The following is a 20,525-nucleotide window of genomic DNA, read 5'->3' as shown; positions in this document are numbered from 1 at the left end:
CTAAACAAAATAATAGGAAAATATGTACATATCAAACCCTAAGTACATAATACCAACAATTGTCCGTACTGAAAAGGCTTTGTGAGGCTTTCAGCTTGCAATCCTTCAGCTTGTAAGTGAACTACCTGAGCTGACAAGTATGTGCATGTTCAGTCCACAACTTTATTGGGACTGTGAAAGGACAAAAAGATTCAAGCAGCTGAATCTTGGACTAACTGATTATATTTTTTACTGGGCTTCGCTACACCGACCTGTACTTTTCAGAAACACATAAAATGCAGGAAATGGCCATTAAGAGGTCTGCACTGCTTTAGAAATACGATCAGGCTTTAGCCATGCTGGACTGAGTGCACCCAGAAAAATCTAGTCTTGAAAGCTAAGGAATCCCAGTCCTAGGTAGTACCTGGAGGACAGACCAGCTTTGAATCCCAAGTGCTATAGGCACAAATAAGCCAAAGAGCTGTGATGGAATGAATGGCAAATATCAGACCACATAAACTGAGTGAGAGAAAGACTGCATTTGCGTCTATCATTGCTGATGGACACTTATGGGGGTGGGGGGAGAAACCCGGTATTTTCACACATCTTAAGTTTATGGAATGATACTGGAACCAACAAAGCCTCTAAGGCTCAAGCAAACTCTTTAGATGTGGAGGACTGAAGTTTTGTAACATGTGAACACATGTCAAAACAGTGCATACTTACTGTGGGGTGAGAATGGAGGAAGGTCAGGTGTTCGGAATGATTTTATCGTAGCTGGCCCTTCCCCACCAGTTGTTAGCACTTGAACTTCCAAGCGGTACAGCATCGATGGCCTCAGATTGGGCACAGTAAGTACATAATGATCCTGAAAATAAATAAATTGCATCAATTCGCAGCTCATCTAAAAATAAAACACCGTTGCTCTACTCAGACAAATCAGTGGTTTAAACAGGTTCTGTCACTCTCTGAAGCCACAAATTACTTTCTTAGAATTCTGTTAAAAGGATTTAACATATGTGTCACTTTGTCAAGAGGGTTTGTTTTGAATGTTTTGCTTGCCATTCCCGTTTGAGCAGACTTTTTTACCATGTTATGGTTTCAGGCACAAGAGGTCCAAGTTGTTCCTTAGTGTTCTGGGAAATGGATGATGTGCTTATCTCTAAAAGAAAAACAAAAATGTAACTTCCTAATAGTTCTTTTTAACAAACGTGCACTATATAAACTTGTTTTTATTTGGATCTGCCTGTAATCAGTAAATTCATTAATGGCAGGCCTGGGGCCTCTGCTGCAGATATTGACAGTAAGTGTGGCTACACTGATTTCAGCAGATTTGTCCCAATTACACCATATGAATTTGCTTTGTGTTCTTAATCCCATTGCTGGCATGACAGACTCACTTTTCACTGCTCCATACCTTTTGTGGTCAGTTACACCTGTGCAAAAAAATTTCAGAGTAAGTTTATACATGTTCCCAAATGGGAATATATCTGGCTACAGACTAAAGTGTATTAAGGAATCAAAAATCCTGATTCATCTTATTCCAAACTGAAAAGGCCCAGTCCCAGAAAGGGGGCAGCGGGGCAGCGATGCCAGGCAGTGCAGGCATGGTGTGCTCCTGCAACCAGCTGGGCTGGCCCATTATTAGCAGGGTAAGTGCTTCTGGCTGGCACCGTGCCTAGCGCCATACAGGGGGACCTAGACAAGCTGTGGGAATAACTGATCATTTGCTGTTATTGCAGCAGACAGCAAAGGGAAAAGAAAAGAGAGAAAAGGTGGAGGGGAACATGTACTTTTAGTGCCAAATTAGCACATATTCTGAGTATGGGGCTGCTCTTAATAGACCTTGCTAAAGCTGTTCCACCTCCTATAAAATACTGAAGATCAGGAGAGAGAGAGTAGTGCATACAACACATTCACGCACTCACTCTGCTCACTCAGGCACTGTTCCGGCAGCTGGGACGTGTGCATTTCAGCCCTGGTTGTGTATATTTTAATTTTTTATCAGTCAGAGGCTACCAACAAGACTGAGGGAATGATCCTCACTGTAAAATACCCTGCATTCTGGTAGTTTCTGAGAGGTAGGAGGTACTGTTTCAACTTAAATCAGTGTTTTCTGCAAGTTAACCAGTTGCCATAGATAGACAGATACATATAGTGATAATTAAACAAAAGGCATCTCCAGGCTCTACAATAGTGAAACCAGAGGGGAAAAAATGATAAAAAAACTGAAGCATAACACAATGCAAAGGAATGTTAAATAAAGCTTTATATATATTTCAGACCTATCTGGATCAAAAGCTTAAAAAACAGGAATACAAATGCCAAATAAAATCATATGCCAGCTTCTTATAAAAAAAAAAAAAAAAAAAAAAAGAAATGAAAACCAAAATGAAAATCAGTATCTCGTGGTCTGTGCTAAAGTGACTGTTTGCAGCCAAGGGTCTATGACTGAGTAACCACTTCAAGGTAACCCTTGCTGAAGAGACCAAGGCTTTACCTGCACTGTGCTTCTGCTCTGGACTGTAGGTTGAGCTTTGGATGAATTGAGGCAGATCACACCAAGTCTGTACTAAACTGCAAAAAAGTAGCTTGCATGGTAGCTTGCCCCATAGTTTTAGAGCATCCATGGTCAACTTTGTCGCTCTCCTCCAGAAGAACAGGCTTTGAAACACAGCTGCCCCAGCCCTAGGGCAGTCTGCTAGAAATTAAGACAGAATGCTAAGAACCTTGTCTTTGATTTGTGGAAAATGCTTTGGATGCCACGTGTGTCCAACAAAACATTTTACACATTCTTTGAAGAAAGAATGTGAAAAGATATTCGGCCAGTTCTGCTTTAGACATAATTGCCTTCATCCAGTTCCCTGAAGTGAATGGAGACTCCCAGTGTTGTTAAGACATTAGATCAAGGCCAGCTGCTTAAACCCTTTTGCTGACACTGGTGGATCTGGCAGCAGAGTCTGAATGACAAGCTCTTCACCTGCCTCTGCCAGATGAGGAACAGAAATAGCAAAAGCCATCTTAAAGCAAATAGGGAGAAGAATTAAAACTGTTAATTCTCACACTTTCAATAAATAGTGAAACCTAGTTCTCCTTTAAATTATCTGTCCATCAGACAATAGTGTGTATTGGCACAGAGGTGATTTTTATTTTTCTTAGAGCAATGACAGACTCGAAGAGAAAATTCTCTTAAATCCATCAACTTGGATACCAAATAATTATTAAAACTAGAGTAACCACCAAGTTGAACAGCTTGAACATCAAAAGAAAATAAAAACTATCTATTGCCCCACAAATGATCTTTTCCTCCCTTCAGGCATTTCTCAGACAAATGGTTGCTAATTTGACAATTTTGCATGTTAAAATGTTTAATGTGTCATCAACAAGAGTAGCTGTGCTTTGTATCTCCAGCAAGGAGGAAAAATGAAGCACTTCTTACTCCAGCTTGCCTGCAGACCCAGAGAACACTAAGTGTGACATCACCACTAAACATTAAAAGTAGGCTATGCACCCAGACACTTGTGAAGCTGCTAGCATATGAAAGCAACAAACAACTTACTGCTGGCAGTATCTGCGACTGAGAAATGATGCTGTTGGGTAAGCTGTTCTGCCGGCTTTCTGTGGTTACTTCTGCCCAAGTGACTTGAAACCCTGTCATGGGCTGGTGAAGGTCTGCCTTAGATATCTTCCAGGAAAAATGACCAGTGATGTTACCTTCCTGAACAATGAAAGACGCAGATAGATTCTCGGGTTTGGCCAACACTTTGGGTAGAACTGGCACTATAAATTTGGAAAGCAAAAAGATAAGCTAAACTTTGAGGTAATGTTCAATAACGTTCATTTAATTCCACAAATCAAGGTCAGATAGAGCTGTCTTTCTGGTGTTACCCAGGACCCTGCCAGCTTTCTGTATTAACCAAAGCCTATCTTTGAAATACTCCATTGGCATTTTGGGCCAAATTCAGACGTCAGATCAAATGCTGTCAGGCGCAGGTCATAGAAAGGAAAGCCTATAGCATGTAAAGATATAACTGCCTCATTCACAGGCAGCCATCCTGCTGCTCCCCTGTATTTCTGAATACCTGAGCTTCTATTTTCAGTTTTAGGATCACAAGAAAACCCACAGGATAGCGCAGAATTCCATGATGCAGGCAAAATGTAAAATTAACGTTCTAAAACTGTAGTACAAGTTAATAGGGGCACTCTGAGCAGGGGAAACACACTCCTGAGTTGCAGTTTCCCAGGGAGGCTGTAAAGCTGGAAAACTGTCAGGAGGGGCAGTGAGGAAACGGCAAGGGTGGCCAGCAGGACTCTGAGGTGACCCGCGGAGCATTCGAGTACTCTTGGGGACAGCAGGCACTCAAAGTGACAGGGCCACCCTCTAAATGAAGAGACAGGTTTCCAGACTTGGCTGTGCAAAGCCATGGCTGACCTGACCTAGTGCTGGCAACAGTCCTGCTTCGAGCGGGTGGCTGGACCCCAGAGGTCTTTTCCAACCAGTATCTCCATAATTGCGTGATTTCCATAAGCCTCTAGCTATACCTACCATTGTGGAAACACTGTAAAAGGCATGAGTGCCTTTATTTGTTATCTGAGAGCAGAATTAACCCAAACAAAATCAAGCTGAAAAAGCAGCTAGCATTAGTAGCAAAACACTCAAAAGATGGGTCATGCCAGCATAATTATGTTTACAGTTACCATCCATCATTATAATGTTTGCTTCCATATAACTGGGAAACTGTCCCTCCTTACAAAAATAAAACCTGTGTAATAACAAACATCGTTGTATGTTTAGAAACATTCACTAAAATTATCACCTAATTGACAAAACAATAATATGCTAGCCAAAATCTACACTGCTCTGTATTTTAGTTGATTTTTCACATAAGTGTTAGTCATTTCTTCTGGATCTTTCATTTCCCAACTTAGAATTGCTTTTAAAGAGTGGGGTTTTTTGTGATTATAAATGCATTTGAAACTATATGGCTAGTTTTCTAGATCATAACTTACCTCCTTCAGCAGGACAATTAATGTGCTTGTGGATTTTTTCTTTAAATGCAGAGCAAGGTGGGGTAACAAAGAAAATACTCTCAGCCTTAAAACGACCTTTAGATTTTGCAGGCATAACAGTTACTTTATATTTGCATGAAAACAACAGGTCCCTCAGAATCATGTAGTTTTCCTAAAACAAGAAAAGCAAAAAGATCACATGCTGCAAATAGACGTCTAGGAAAAAAAAAAAAAAAAAAAAAGAAAAAAAAATTAAAAATAAGGTTGGCAGAAGATGAAAAGCTTTCGCCAATAAAATATTTTCCTGATATGCTTAACACATGCCAACATGGCTTTTACTCAGAGGAAAAAGCGAACATCACCTATGTTATGATTATTTTTGGTACTAAAATATATTAGCATGGTATTCAGATATGTCCTTCAATTTACACAGTTTCTTTGACATGATGCATCAAAGCAACTGGCTTCTAACACTCAGAACAGTCTCTCTGACATGATGGCAGTGGGGGTAGCAATGTAAGGACGTAAATGGTAATCAAATTAAATAAATGTAAGAAAGCTGAGTTAAGCTGCTGTAAATGACAGGTTTCATATACATTTAACTTTTTAAAAGCACATTCAAAGTCCAGCATGATATTATGGATCCATTTTTTTCTGCTTTAGTATGTTAATTACTTTTACCTTCCTATCAGGAAGAAAAGCTCCACAGCTGAACTACAAAGTGCAAATCTTTCTTTAAAGACAATGACTGGAGAAGAAAACTACACAAAATTAAGTGTCCTGCTAAATTCTTACTGTCATCTAAAGTACTTTTGAAAATCACCCCCCGAAAGCTTTAGCACAAATCATCTATGACGAAAAAAATATTTGTGTGTTTGGGTTTTTTTCTGTGATTATGTCCAACAAAATTTACTGGCTAAGGAAAAAAGTCTTACACTGCCTTTTAGATCTTTACTTCCCATCAGAATCACTGCTTTCCAGTGTTCTTCTGCATAACTCCCTCTTTTTTCTAATCCCAAAATGGATTAGTGTAACCTTCACTTGGAAGGTCATTTTTGATGGGACATAGAGATTGGGCTGAGAACGGACTTCTTGCCTTCCACCTTCTGGGACAGTGCTCTAATAGGCTTGACGCCTCCTTAAAATTGTGACAGGACTGTTTATATTTGTTGTGACAGGACCTAAATGCTCAACACTGGAAACATCAGGCCTTTATCCACCTTGACCTATCAAATCCAGTACCAAACCTTTTGTAGCATGCACCTTCTTCTGTTTGTTTGTAATTATTTTCCTCCTCAAAAGAAACACAGTTTCCCAAAGTCAATTGGACCAATTACTGTAAAATGACTGAGAGGAAATACATGAACTAATCCCACAATGCTTTTGGGCTGACGTACAAAAAGTCTTTCCTGACCTCTGGTGGAAATAAACTTCTTAAATATTAACTTTCTCCTACCTTCAATGTGCATAACTTGAAATATTGGGACTGCTCATAAAATTATGTCACAATATTTTTTTTTAATCGACCTTTAATATTTGCTTTGCTGACCCCATGAAGCAGTAAATCTTACAAGATAACAGCCTTTTGTATAAGAAATGATGTGTTTTGATTTACTCTACTTCTACATGCCATTAAGTCCACTGAACTGATCTGGTAATATAGGTCAGGGTCAGAAGGAAAGGTGAATTGCAACTTCTTCCATTCTCCGTAACACACTAAATCAATTGTGATGCACAAACCACATTACTGTGTTGTTCAAAAAATATGTTACAGAGACAGATGACATTAGATTGCCAACAAATTGAGTGTGAAGAACTGCCACTGCAATATATATTCGGGCTGACATGTACTTACATAGAGCTTTTCTCCTTATCTGATAAGTGTCTGACTTCCAGATTTAATGTCTAGTATTTTTCACCTATGGTCCTTTTTTCTTATTCCATTATTCTCCTCAGGGTTGTGAAACCCACCTGCATGTCTAAAAGAAAACCTAGTTTATTAATTACTATTATTAGTGTTCAGTATATGCCCTGTGCTAGAGTCCTACAGCACTAATTATAGCTGAAGCTCCATGTCCTATATGCTGTAGAAATAGATAAGTAGCTAGCTAAGAAGCTTGACTGCTCTTGTTTTCTGAATGACACCACCACCAAAAAAAAAAAAAAGAACCCAAAAAAGAAAACATTTTAGCCTAGTGTAAATTTGAAAAAAAAAAAAACCCAACCAAAAAACAAACCAAAACAAAAAACCCCAAAACCAAAACAGTCCAGATGCATCATTTTTATCTTTTGCTGAAGAGGAACATTGAAAAGAAATATTCTTAGTTCTCTATGAAACACGGTATAAAGCATGCTGTGTTATGTTACAGAACCATCCTTTCCTCTTGCTGCTTAGAAGCTATTCAGAGTCAGGCAGCAGGCTGCATGGAGACTTACATAAGTCATCTCTGTTACTTTCCCAAGTCCCTTCGTGTCATTGTGTGCACAAGACTCCAGTAACCAGTGGACCTGGAATTGATTCATGCTGATATCTAAATGATATAAAAAGAGAGGAAAAGACATGTATCATAATTATGCTTTCACCTTTGCAACTTTTATGGCTTCTCTAGATAAAAATAGAAGGAGCTGGTAGTTCCTCACTTGTTCCTAATCATCCTTTAATAGAATGGAGAAAATATTACACACTTACGTAATTTAAACCTTATATCAGCTAATGGAGATAAATTTAAAAATAGTGAATTGGCATTTTCATATATGTAAGCATATGCTGCTTACATTTTTTAACAAATTAAGGATTTAAATTGAGCATTAAAAAAAAAAATCTCAATGCTGCTACTTCTAAACATCCTGAAAATGACAGGAATGACTTTGTGTCAGCCGCCTGTGACTGTGTGTATTGTCAGGGCATTGCAATACTGCTGCCTGGCACTGCTTGAGAAATCTGTGCCTGAAGATATGTGAAGAACACTGTAAATCCCTGAGCTTTCTCCTTCCAGAATATACCATAAGACCTGTTCATTATCTGTCCAAATAAAATGCTAGTCTTGACACAGGAGTAATACCAAAGGCTTGTGTTTGCTCCCATTAGAATAGATGACAAAACTTGCTGCAGTATCAATAGAATAAGCTTCCAACCAATTTCCAGCTCTTCTAGATTCTTGTCTAACACTGATTGCATAAAGAAGCAAAACAAAGGGCAAGAAAGAATTAGAAAAAACAAGGAAAAATCATCAGGTAGAATACATACATCCTGTGATATTTCTGGATTTGGTTATCCTCTATCTTTATACAGAGGATGCAAAATTACTGTCTGTTATTACTAATTAGCTTGGTACAACGTAGCCATTCTTGTCAAGTGCCTGATTGTGGGTTTCAGGAGGGAAGACTAGAACCTTTGATGCCTTAAAGGCTGATCTAGCTTTGGACTTCTATGAACAGCTTGGATGCGCAAGGGAAGATTTGTACACTAATGAGTAAATAAGTAGTGTCTGAAACTAGATCAAATGGTATTCCGGTAAAAAGACTGATTAGAAGCTCCTTGAAATAAATTTTTGCAGCAAGTATCTTCATAACATGTATACCAATTATTTGTGTGATTTATCTGGAAACCCAACTTTATTTTTTTCAAAAATAAATCTATAAAGAAATAACTTGCTGCCTTGTGATTGTTCCTTCTCATCGAAAAATAAAGAAATGGATGTGCTTTCCTTGCCTCTGAGTTGCTGGGCTTTGCCACTTGATGTGATATTGGATGAAGACACAAACTCACAGTGCATTTATAAATAGGTTTCATCTGATTCCATCTCTTCCAGCTCAGTCAATTATTGACTATCACCTGCTTGCGCCCCTCTCCTGGGATGGACAAACAAATCATCTAGCTTCCTGGGACCTGAAAACTTTGTGCTGCTATATTAATCATGCTATATTAACGATGTACACTCTGTGCCAATTAACCACAGTGAATCTGTTATTGTATATTATCAACTTGTTATTTTAAATTATCTGCATATAAGATGGAAGGCTCTTCGTAAAGCTACAAAATGGCTATTTCCTTATAGTAACTTTCACTTGCAATCCATACATAAATCACTCTCTCTTTGGCAGAGATTATCCAAGCCAATTAAGCCTTGTCATTATCCAGCCATCAAGAACTGAGTAAGACATATACCTCAGGTAGGTCACTGAATATCACTACATGGGCAACTAGGGAAAGCTAAATCCCAAGCATCAAGAGACTATACAGCTCAGCATCCAGATATACCAGTGTAGAGGTTTACCAAGACTGCATTCAAAACTGTAATTAAACATGTTGTAAACCCAAGATATTTGGTATTTCCAGCTCCTGGCACAGCAGAATTCTGTTCGGATTTTATTGCCACTCCACCTCCATTCCTTATGTGAGCTTCTGCTCTCAGGCTGTTCTCTCTTCCTACTCCTCTCCTGCACTAGCAAACCCTCAGTGACCAATCTGTAAAGAGCTGTGGTTTCTGTATTTGAGCTAGAAAATCAGAAACAGGTTAAAAATTTATTTCATTCCTATCAACTTGGACATTAAATGTAGGATGATGGTTTTTAATAAACATTTTCATTTTTTTATTTAAACAAAATTAACAAATCAATCATTTGATAGTGCTCACATCTACTATTCTGACAACAACCTATATTGAAAGGACAGGACTTTCTTTCTTTTTAGTGATTATGTAATTAAGTTATTTCAAAAAGGTTTTTGCATGCATATATACAAACACATCAACTGCTATACACTGGAATGCATCATAACAGAACCACAGAACCAGCTAAGTTTTATCAAAACCTTTTCATTACAAAAGGCCTTTCTGAATTCCCTAAACTTTATTTTCAAGACTAAAACGTCTTCTCATCTCCACCTTTGTCATTGTTGTAATCTAAAAGATTTGAACATAAGCATGTTAATTGCTTTTTGTTAAAAAGAATGTAAAAAACCCAACAATAACAAAAATTTAATCCTTCTAAAATATCTGTCCTGTCAGGGTCTAAATCCAGAGCAATTTCATTGCAAAACTGAAATATAGTAGGGAAATAGCTCCTACTTGAGACAGAAACTTTTACAAATATAGGGAAAGGTGAGACATTTTGTGATTAAATGAAGACAGAAGCATGAAAAACTCAGTGTATGTGCATGCATGAAGTATGCATATTAAATAACAAGACTGGTTTAGAAATTATCTTCAATGTTTTTAAAAGTAAAAGGAGAAAAGATGCGTTGAATGATCTAAAAAGCCACATAAAAGACTGGAAACAAACAAAAAAAAAGTGTATTTGTTTTATAAAGTTGCTTTTAAAGTTTATGGGTCTAGAGTTTCACTTTTATGCAACATTACACATCTGATTTTGTCTTTACAGCACATGCAGAAGAAAAGCTTCTCCTGGATTTCCCTTCAGAAATATACACTCTCCTAGTAAGATCACTACAATAATTTTATTTGGATTTTTGTTTTCAGCTGTCTATTGCAAACTCAGTGGTAGACACTGGACAAGCTGTCCAAGCTGCAGTCTTGCTGAATGTCAGCCACTACCACCAGAGCTAATGTGTCCTGAACTAAGCCCAGCTAAGGTTAATATATCGTAACCCACAGCCACGTATTTTTCTGAAAAGTCATTTGAGTAGTTAATATTAACAGAATATTCTGTATCTAATGAGACTGATTCGTTCACTTTTATCAAAAAGTTCTGCTATCTGTTCTAGAATAGGTACATAACAATGAAAAGAAACAGCCAGACTCCTTCGATACGGTTCCCTGATATTTCAGATGTCATAGTAAAAAGCCTTTTTTGTATATAATCAATGTCCTCTTAATAGTTTGGAGTTGTCTTGATTCTGTACTTCTAATTAGGAGTCTTTATAAAGCTTTATAACTTCATTGTTCTCACAGTTAGAAGTTATACCATTTAACACTAAAAAGACTAATGCTTGTACAAACAGTGAGCATTCATATTTCCCAGAGCACAAAATATTTGTACAGAAACACTGAACTTGAAGGACATACTAAGTGCTAGCACTCATTTCAACAGCTCTAGGCTTGTGAAATTAGTCAACAGAATAGACATTTAAGCAAGAACTCCTTAAAGGACTGTTACAGTAGACAGGTTATTCAAAAAATTACTTTTATTTTCAAGTTTCTTTAAATTAAAAAAAAGGAGAAAAAAAAAAGAAACAAAAGGGCAAAGCGTGAAAATTACTTTAAAAAAAAATCTTTAAGTTACTATGAAAATTACTTTAAAAAAATCTTTAAGTTACTGACATGGAAATGACCTCCAGCTGCCCAAGCTATAGGTTTTTGTATCTTTCAGGCAGTTGCACATAACTAATTTTTTCAAATAAACTAATAGCTAACGTTAATTATTTTGGCTATGAACTTTAAATTTTCTGAAGTACAGAATGAGTTCCTAGACTTAAGAAAACATTCCCACACAGACACCACATGAGCATGTTCTTAAAACTCCACATATGCTCAGCTATTTTGCTGAACAAAGGTATGCAGCTAACTTTATGAGACAGATATCTTAAATCTCTAACTAGAAATTTATTGATCAGGGGATGCTCTAAATCATGTTGAAAAGATATCTGTTTTTATTTCCTCCCTCTTATCTTTCATCCCAAAACACCTTTAATTTCATACGAGTATCTCCACAAAGCTGTTTCTCTACTGATTGTGTTTAGGAAGACATTTTTCGCCAGATTTATCTTCTTTCTCCCTCTTCCCAACGCAAACCCTTTAGTTCCATTTTAATACAAATAAAGAAATATATTTCAGATTTTTCTGGGGGGAAATGCGCACCTATTCTGTAGCTACAAGCTGCACAAGCAGCTCAAAATCCTATGAATACCAATGCCAAATACATCTGTTTGCCATTTTGAAAAGTTCAAGTTCATATGCATGATTTAAGTATCTCAGATTGTATAGTTTTGCCTAAAAGTACTGCTACACATCCTAAGCCATGGCTGCACAACGGTTAATAGGAATACCTTATGCCTATATTCTACAGTTGCTAAATCTCGTGATCTCCCCGCAGCATCTGAAGCTCTGAGACCCATTCAGAAAAATCACTCAACACAATGCCAGGTAACTGCAGTTTCTCCAGCTGGAACTTCCGGTTTAAATGGCTCTACAGTTTATTAAAAATAAACTAAATAAAAAGTGATCTTTCTCATCTTTGCCAATGTTTTCCACATTTCTGTTCTGCTGTACATTTCCATTACTGCCAGCCACGTGAATAATTTCATCTACTGTGGTTCCTTTTTTCTACCATGTTACAGCAGACAGCTCCTTTCTTTGCCTCAAATACTTTTCTCTGCTTTATATTACAATTACTGTTGCAGAAGGGTGCCAACAGGACAATCATGAGGAACTGGAGTCTGCTTTGTAGCTAGAAAATTGGCATAGCGTGGGCAGGAACAGCAGTGAAATTTGTTCACACAACCCAACGCCACCAATAAGACAACAACCTCCTGTCACTTCAGGAGACCAGGTAAGCAGATCAGCAGATTCAAGAGGTATGTATTTCTTTGCATTCCTGTGACCCACAGCAAGAAAACTGCCGCAGACTGTTTTGGGAACTGGGGCTAGTTCTGACACTAGTTTGCTGCAGGTCTTTAAGCAAAGCACTTCACGACTCATTACCTCTGTTCCATCCCTGTCAAGTCACGATAATAACAGTCTCTGCTGTAAAAGTGTATCAGCTCTAGAGCTGTGTATTATTCTGTTTGATGGGTGCTTGTTGGATGATGGGTTGCTACAATTTGGTATAAAAATGCCGATTAATGTTAGCTGTGACAGCACTACTATGCAGGCAAACAAATTACAATAACTTATTAGAAAGAAAAATCAAATATTATTTGCTGGAAAACAAGATTTCAGAGCAGACATGTTCAACAACAGCAGCTCAAATTAAGGCTTAATTACAATAAAAATGTCTGGCATCAATAAACACAGTAACATCAAGCTGATTTCTGTATCATGACAGGATTTGAAGTAATTAACAAGCAGTCTCTGATAGATTTTCCGATTATAATAAAATATGGTGAAAAAGCAAAGATTATAGGATAAGACATATATGAAAACCTTTACCTGGCAGCATGAAAGTATTTATTTAATATAAATAACAAGCACATGTCAAATGAGTATTTCAGTAAAAAAGGAAATGGCGTTCTGTATTTTTTGTCATTACCTCAGCAAACTGACTCCCTCCATAATATATACATATAATTAATATGCTGTGCGTCAAAAGGAGTTATCAAAGTTTAGAAGATAATTAGCCATATGTAAACCTGCTGTCTTCATTCAAACCTAACCTTTCTTCAAACACAATGCCATAAGGAGACAGATTTCTGTGAAGGTATTCAGTAAGAAAATTACTGAAAGAATTTGTTCTGCACGTAGCTAAACCCAAATCTGGATTTATTATGTATTGTTAAATCTGATATTTCTATACAGCAAACTGCAATGAGTATTTGTGACTGGCCACATGGTTTTTATTTTTCTTCTCATACTGGGGTATGATCTTACAAGCTGCTGAGCACTCTGGCCCTGATTCAAAGTGCTTAAGCATATGAACAGTCATGTTGACTCCGACAGTTAAGGGTAGCTAATGGACAGAAAGTTTAGCATCCACCAAGATCAAGACACTAATGACATACAAACTATAGGCAAAAGACAATATTGAACATGTCTTTGATTGTCTTAGACTAATAGGAAGAAGGAAATACAGCAAAATTAAGCTATTTCCTTTCTCGATCATGTGTCTTGCAGCACTATTGCTCTAAAAATAGGTTATAGCAAGGGGTAAAGATTTTATATTTAATATCACAGCACAGGACAGAATCTGCTCACGCACACAAAGTACATGTGTCAGCATCTATAAGCTTGATTAAATTTTTCTACAACAAAGTTATAGTATGATTTTGAGGAGCTCTGTATAAATCCTATGTCAAACAACACACCATTCAGGAAAAAAAAAATCTCACTGTATTGAATGGTGAAACTGTGATACGGTAAATATAGAAGTCACAATGGTAAACAGTGAAATATATGATGCCTTGCATAAAGAAAAACATTTTATCATCTCTGAAGTGCCCAAAGCTGTGTACAAGTCAAAGGCTTCTTGAAGAAACGTTCCTGCTCTATCTTCTCCCAGTACGTAACCCCTGATACACATTTAAAACTGTGGATCTAATACAAGACAGCACCGCTTCCAACCCGCCATCCTGGCAGAAGGATGAGCAGCAGTGCTTGCTCTGCCCCATAACCTGCCTGTATTTCCATACCAAGAAATATTATGCAAATAGTTGAGACAGACTACGAAGAAGTGTCTTCTTCTCTGTCAGGCTTGTGCTCATCTGTTTATCAGGCCAACATTCTCTTCCATGTCAACACAGAGTTCTACAATATGCAAGTTTCCATAAACACTTTTTCTGCTAAAACTCAGTTGCTGGAAAGGTTCTGAAAAATATGCAGGGAAGGCTTAAATATGGGCAAAATCCAAGTGAATAAACAAAGCAGTGTTATTTACTAATAGTTGCTTCAGTTTTGAAGACACGATTAATATAAAGTGATCCACATGGTGTTTATTGCACCGTAATAATAGCATGACTGAAAAACGGGTTAGGAAGTAACACTTCAGCTTACAGCAGAGAAGCAAAACATGATCTCAGTCAATACTTGATCATTACACTTATCTATTTCTTCACATATTGGCTCACGAGCCATTCTATGCCTCTCTGAATCACAGCATTTCTTGCCAACATTTGCAATCTGAAGCTTATGACAGGAAAAGAAATAGTGATAGAATAACAAGTGTTATTTTACTTATTTCAGTTTAGCAAATGTAGAGTTATCAGTCCTAGGATACATAGGTAAACACAATTTACCTTCAACTAATGATAAAATGCTGCATTGCTGCACTAATGCACTGTGAGCCTCTGCACTCCTCTTTTCCATGTACAAACTATGTTGTCAATGTGTTCTGTCTCATGCATTTTAGTTAAGTTTCTCTTAAAAAAAATGAAATGAAAACAGCTCTGGCTCTTAAGCTGCCTGTGCATTGATTCACCCAGTGGTACAAAAAAAAAGAGAAAAAAAAAATCCAAAGTGTCAAATGTTTGGTTATGAAATTCATGGTATTCATGACACCTCTGAGAAAAAGAACTTTTTAATAATCGCCTATTCAAGCAGTACGATTAAAATAAACACCAAAACCCTCAGTTAACATTTCAACTTAACTCAATAAACAGCTCCTAACAAGGCAAACTATACTGTTTCCTGCTCTTACATGGAATATAAGCAGTATCGATTAAATCACAAAGATTTGGTTTCCCACATTATGCCATTTAAAACAAACTTTCTTTCTATAGAACACATTCTTTGTATAGTACAATGATAAGCCTTTCCAAAAAGTATATTAACAATTAGTGTACGATTTAAAGACAGGACTGGGCCACAGTATTTGTATCAATATCTAGACCTAGAAACCCTCAAGGTTTAAAGATGTTTATATTGAGGGATTTAAGTTTGGGATCATCTCTAAGACGGATTACCTCTACCCTCACACAACATCCTATACAAAGTGAGTTCAACAGTATCTCATTCTGGGTTTCTATTACAAGGAAATTTGCCTCTTGTAAGCTCCCAGTCTCACAATAGCTGCTTGTAGCATGAACAGAAGCTTCCCATGTTACTCCGTCACAGCCATCTTTTCAAAGGTATCTAAGCATCCAAAACTTGAATTTAATGAAAAAGCAAAAAACCCAGGCAAACAAGTCCAAGGCTTACTATGATTATACATCTATTGAAAATGTCACTAGGTACTCTATCATTAACTTTAGCTTTCTGTGTAACTTTGACAAACCTGAATGCTCTTTTAGGTGGGGAGGCTATATTGATGGTAGGTAATCTGGAACTTCCCAGTTCCAGAATTAAGGTACAGACCCATTTTACCCCTAAATCTGCAGTGGGAGAAGACGCAGAGGTGCACTTGCTACTGCCTTCTCTCTCATACCCTATGCAAAAGCCGTACAGGTGAGTTTGCATGCATGAAAAATGCTCCGTCAAGTTCCCAAACTGGACTTTAATGGTATGCATCATGCCATGCCATACCAGCATCTTGCTCTGCTGAATTTTTATTCATAAAGACAATGTCATTAATATGCAGATTCTAAGACTACTGAGTCTACAAGAAAAAGAACACAGCAAGCCCAGGTCAAATATCTATAAAATCATGTGCATACAGATAGGGTGAACAGAGTTTGACTGTTTTCTGTGTCTCCACTGTAAGAATTAGTACTCAAATGAAGCTAAAGGAAGTGGCTTCAGAGGAGGAAAAAAAAAAACGGTTCTTCACAGAACAAGCACTTAAAACTCTGCAACTCCATAACGTGGGATGTTTCAGATGCCCAAATTTTATGTGACCCTGGTGAGACACTGGATATTATCATGAAGGAGAATTGAATCCAAAGTTAATAAATACAGTGAAATCACACTGGGCTCAGGAAATACCATGAGCTAGAAGTTGTTTGAAGCTGGGACAATAACCTGCAGAAGTATCATTATATACTTGGCCTATTCTTACGTTCCCTTGGATTTGCTTTTGGCCACTGACAAGAACCTGTTGGGATGGACCTTTGGTCTAGACTGCTATGGATATTTTTATATTCAGTTTATGGTCACAGGAGTAAAAGGAACTTTATTCATCAATTGCACACATGTGACATCTTTACATTGAGATTATAACTTCAATGTCAGATACCCTTTTTGGTGTCTTTTCCTCCAATTCTAGTTACTCACTCAAACAGTCCAGTCTCGTTCCCTGTCCGAGGTGTTTATGGAACTGGTTTTGTAGACACCTTATAAACTAGGCTAGTTAAACAATACAGGTTAAAAAGAGGCACGTGGAGGAAAACTGACACAATTTACAAGAGGACACTCGTTAGTTTAAACCACCTTCACTATAAGCATGATGACTACCTGCTGATAGCTTAACCTCCCCTGGATCATAAGCTACATATTTTACTTCAGAATTTAGGCAAGCTAAGAGAGCACTCATGAGCAGTTATTAGTCCACAGCTAATGAAAAATATCTTGCTACATTGCAGTACCTCAGGATCTTTTTACTCACACTAGTAATGGCAGGATTGTTCCAGGTATGATAGTGTGAGCATTTAAGACAAAGCTTTGACAGAATGTGACCTAGTGATACAGTTTAGGGAAAGGAGGGGAAGAACTGGACGGTAAAAAGCCTGCCATTTCATCCCTCAGTTATTTAGACTGCCTAATAACAGACATTGCCACTTAAAATTTTACAGACACTAAATATATATATAAAAGTTCTGTATCTGTTATTAAAATTATTAACTTTACAGGTTGTGGTAATACTCAAGAAGTAATTAGAAATGTAGAAAATTGTGTAATGGGTAGACAGGTATTACTGAAGGTAGATAAAGATGGTGTTGTTGAAAAAAAATTTTTCCCTGAAGAATTAAAAATCAGGTAAGAGTTTATTAGTTGACCAATTAATTTTTTTTTAATGCCTTGCAGTGAGTTAAGTCTTGATAAATTACTTTGTAATGGAATATTAAATGTGTATCTGCAGTTTGACTGTAGGTACTCATCCCACATAACGATGATCTATCTTTAGATTGCACTTATAGACAAGGGAATTTGCAATTACATTTCTACTTAATCTTTTAACAAAATTCAAAAGAAATCAAGCTTAAATTTGTATTTCAGAATAAAAAGATGACTTTTTTAAAATGTATAAATTAAGCCAAATTAAATATGCTTTCACAATTACTAAAGGCATCCTGGAGTACAATTCAGGCTTGTGAACAGCACACACTATTTAGATTTTAAAATGAAGCATTAAGTGCATCAACCATACAAAGTGTTAGATCGAGTCTGATGAATGTTCTGGACCAAACCACTCCAGCACAGCCACTATCTGCCTTCAGCTGACATCAGTGGGTACCTGTTAAGCAAAATCAGTCTTCTGTGCTGTCTGAGCTCTGGGACCACAGTGTGTAGCTCTGATTTGGCTTGTGATCCTCGATCTCCTGGCACACTTTGCATCAGTTCCAAATACAGTCCTGGGACTAAACATTGGGCAGACTTGCCCCTAAGTCTTTCATACTAACAGGTTTAACCACCTACCCTGGAAGGTATGGAGGTTTGGAAGCAAGTGAGAGGCAACCAGTAATGATTTTCTGTTTTGCCTGCGGAAACAAAGAAATACAGTAAAGTGTGACCTTGAAAAGAATCCCCGATACTGTCCCATTTGCAGGGGAGGTGCCACTGAGGTTGCTACTATTGTAAATGTGATTTTAAAACTTTATTATTTGTCCCACTGAACAACTGCATACTATTTGAGAAGTTGCACACTATCTGCTCTACCAAATCGTAGTATTTGTTGTTGATGTTTGTCATGACTCCCACCAGCAACATTTTAAGTATTGATAACAATTCACATTTGGACATAAACCAGATGTAAACCAAATAGAGTCCTGTAGCCAGTTTATAAAGTACAATAAACATAACTGGAGATGGTCAGATGCTCCCCTTTTCATTCTCTCCAAGCAGCAAAAAGGCAAAGAGCTTTTTCGTGGAACTACCCTAGGGCTATGTAAGACAAAGTCAGGGAGGAGTAGGAATCACATAGAGAGGATGCTTCTGAAAGGATATTCTTTTAACTCTGGAATAATTTCTCCCAACAGTTAAAGCTGATAACATTCCCTACCTCCCCAGGCAGGATGCTGGGGAAGCCCACAGGTTACAGGCATTGGAGTCAGCTGTAGCACATGTGGAAAGGCAAATTATACGATGTTTACTGGTGAATTTCTAAAAAGGTGATCTAGTCAAAGATTCCTGTGCTTGAGGCCAGCTTTACTAATTAAATCCCTAAATACAAATGCACATTATACATACCAGTATCTCTGTATTCACATGGAAGTATGAGGGCAATACATATATTGGTGTATACTTCACTACAACTAACAGCAAGGTCTTGTTCAAAGAAAACCACCTGGACCATAGTGATACCTTCAAGTACAAATATTTTACTGCTTAAATATTGATAATTAGAAAAAGGCCAGCTGCTCAAACACTGATCTTCCTAGCGCAACAGTTAACACTGAACTAAATAATTCATTAGTGTTAAGCAACAACTGCTGAATTCTTTACAATAACATCTAGAAATTCCAACTGGCATTGAAGGGTTTCATTAACTTCAATGGCTTTAGTTGCACAAGAAAGGACCATTGGACAACATGGGTAAAGCTTTCAATTATTTTAAAACCTGCGTATGAAATACCTTATTGCAAACAAAGAGTCAGCACATACAGTCACTTCATTTATCTCCCTGAACTAAGTGAAAGTTAATTTTGTTTTCCTAAGATCTGGTTTTAAAAGCATTCATGCCAGCTTTCTGTTTGCTTTGCCTTGCCTTGCATTTTATTCTTCCCTGTAATTTAATTCATTATTCTTGTTTGGTTGATATATCAGACAATGGAGGATTCTTTGCCACTCCCTGCCTTAAGTGTTCTTTTTTTTTTCTGCTTTAGCATTTACCAGAAACACAAAGAAAGAAGGCTGAAGCCAAGTCTTAATGTATTTTAAATATTTGTCTTTTTTAAGCAAAACCAAGAGGCAGATATATTGATTTTAAATATCTAGCAGTACTTTAAATGTTTAATTTAAACAGTAGGATATAAATGTACAAAGATTTCATTCAAAGAAATGTGAAGTATACTAAAGCTTTACCTGAACAAGGAGAGTTACATTATCCTCAAATAACAGGCACTAAGAAAATAGTAGTGGAGGCACAGTAATGGGTTAGACAATATTGTGACATGTTGCATTGGAAAGAAATCATCATACTAAACTACATACTAATATTTTCATGTATTATTGCAGCAAGTGATAAGAATTAATGCAATGAGTTCATAAAGAATAACTTTTTTTCTATCTGTGGGAAGTATCTTATTTTCATACACTAATTTGCAGCAGCTTGAAGGCTTTTCAGCTGAAGTCCAAAACCTCAGCTTTCTAGTTGCTAATCCACTGAGGAGCAGAGGAAACACAAGGATCTTTTTATTTTCACACTTTCAGTCTTGATTACTGTATAAGATACTGAGGATCTTATTTATCCTAAGTAACTAATCCTTTTAAGTAGGGAGTTCAGAGTGCATCCATTCTTGTTAATGGATGGTACTCTGTGACTCCAGCACCGAGGAGTTAAAAGTGACTTGTTTATATCGACTTCACTATTTGACATAAATAGCACATAATTTCTAATTTCACAGTCGAGATGGCCAAAAAAACTGGCCACAAGCAAGTTTTTCTTTCCATTTACAAAAGTGGGATTCATGCTGTTTAAGGAATGTACTGTGTTTCTCTAATCCCAGGCCTAAGTCAGAGGCAGCAAGTGAAAGACATTTTCTTCTTTCAGAAAGAAGCTATTGTATTCATATAATTGCAATATGCTTTTGTGATGACTTTGCCTAGCAAAAT

At 37.2% G+C, this 20,525-nt stretch overlaps 1 protein-coding gene across 1 annotated transcript in view; it reads right to left on the bottom strand.

Moving 5' to 3' along the window:
- The window catches only part of ANOS1 (anosmin 1), a 145,705-nt gene that overhangs the window by 4,567 nt on the left and 120,613 nt on the right, over positions 1-20,525 (bottom strand). Inside the window, exons 10-13 of the mRNA XM_080377639.1 lie at positions 7,426-7,520; positions 4,990-5,161; positions 3,539-3,759; positions 706-847 (exon numbers count right to left, since the gene is read on the bottom strand). Coding sequence (XP_080233765.1) covers positions 706-847; positions 3,539-3,759; positions 4,990-5,161; positions 7,426-7,520 — 630 coding nt within the window. The remainder of the gene's footprint in view (positions 1-705; positions 848-3,538; positions 3,760-4,989; positions 5,162-7,425; positions 7,521-20,525) is intronic.

The sequence above is a fragment of the Falco punctatus genome (genome assembly GCF_963210335.1).
Source record: "Falco punctatus genome assembly, chromosome: 2".
Lineage (NCBI taxonomy): Eukaryota > Metazoa > Chordata > Aves > Falconiformes > Falconidae > Falco > Falco punctatus.
Note: the sequence above shows the minus strand (reverse complement) of the source record. Positions and strands in the feature narration are given on the sequence as shown.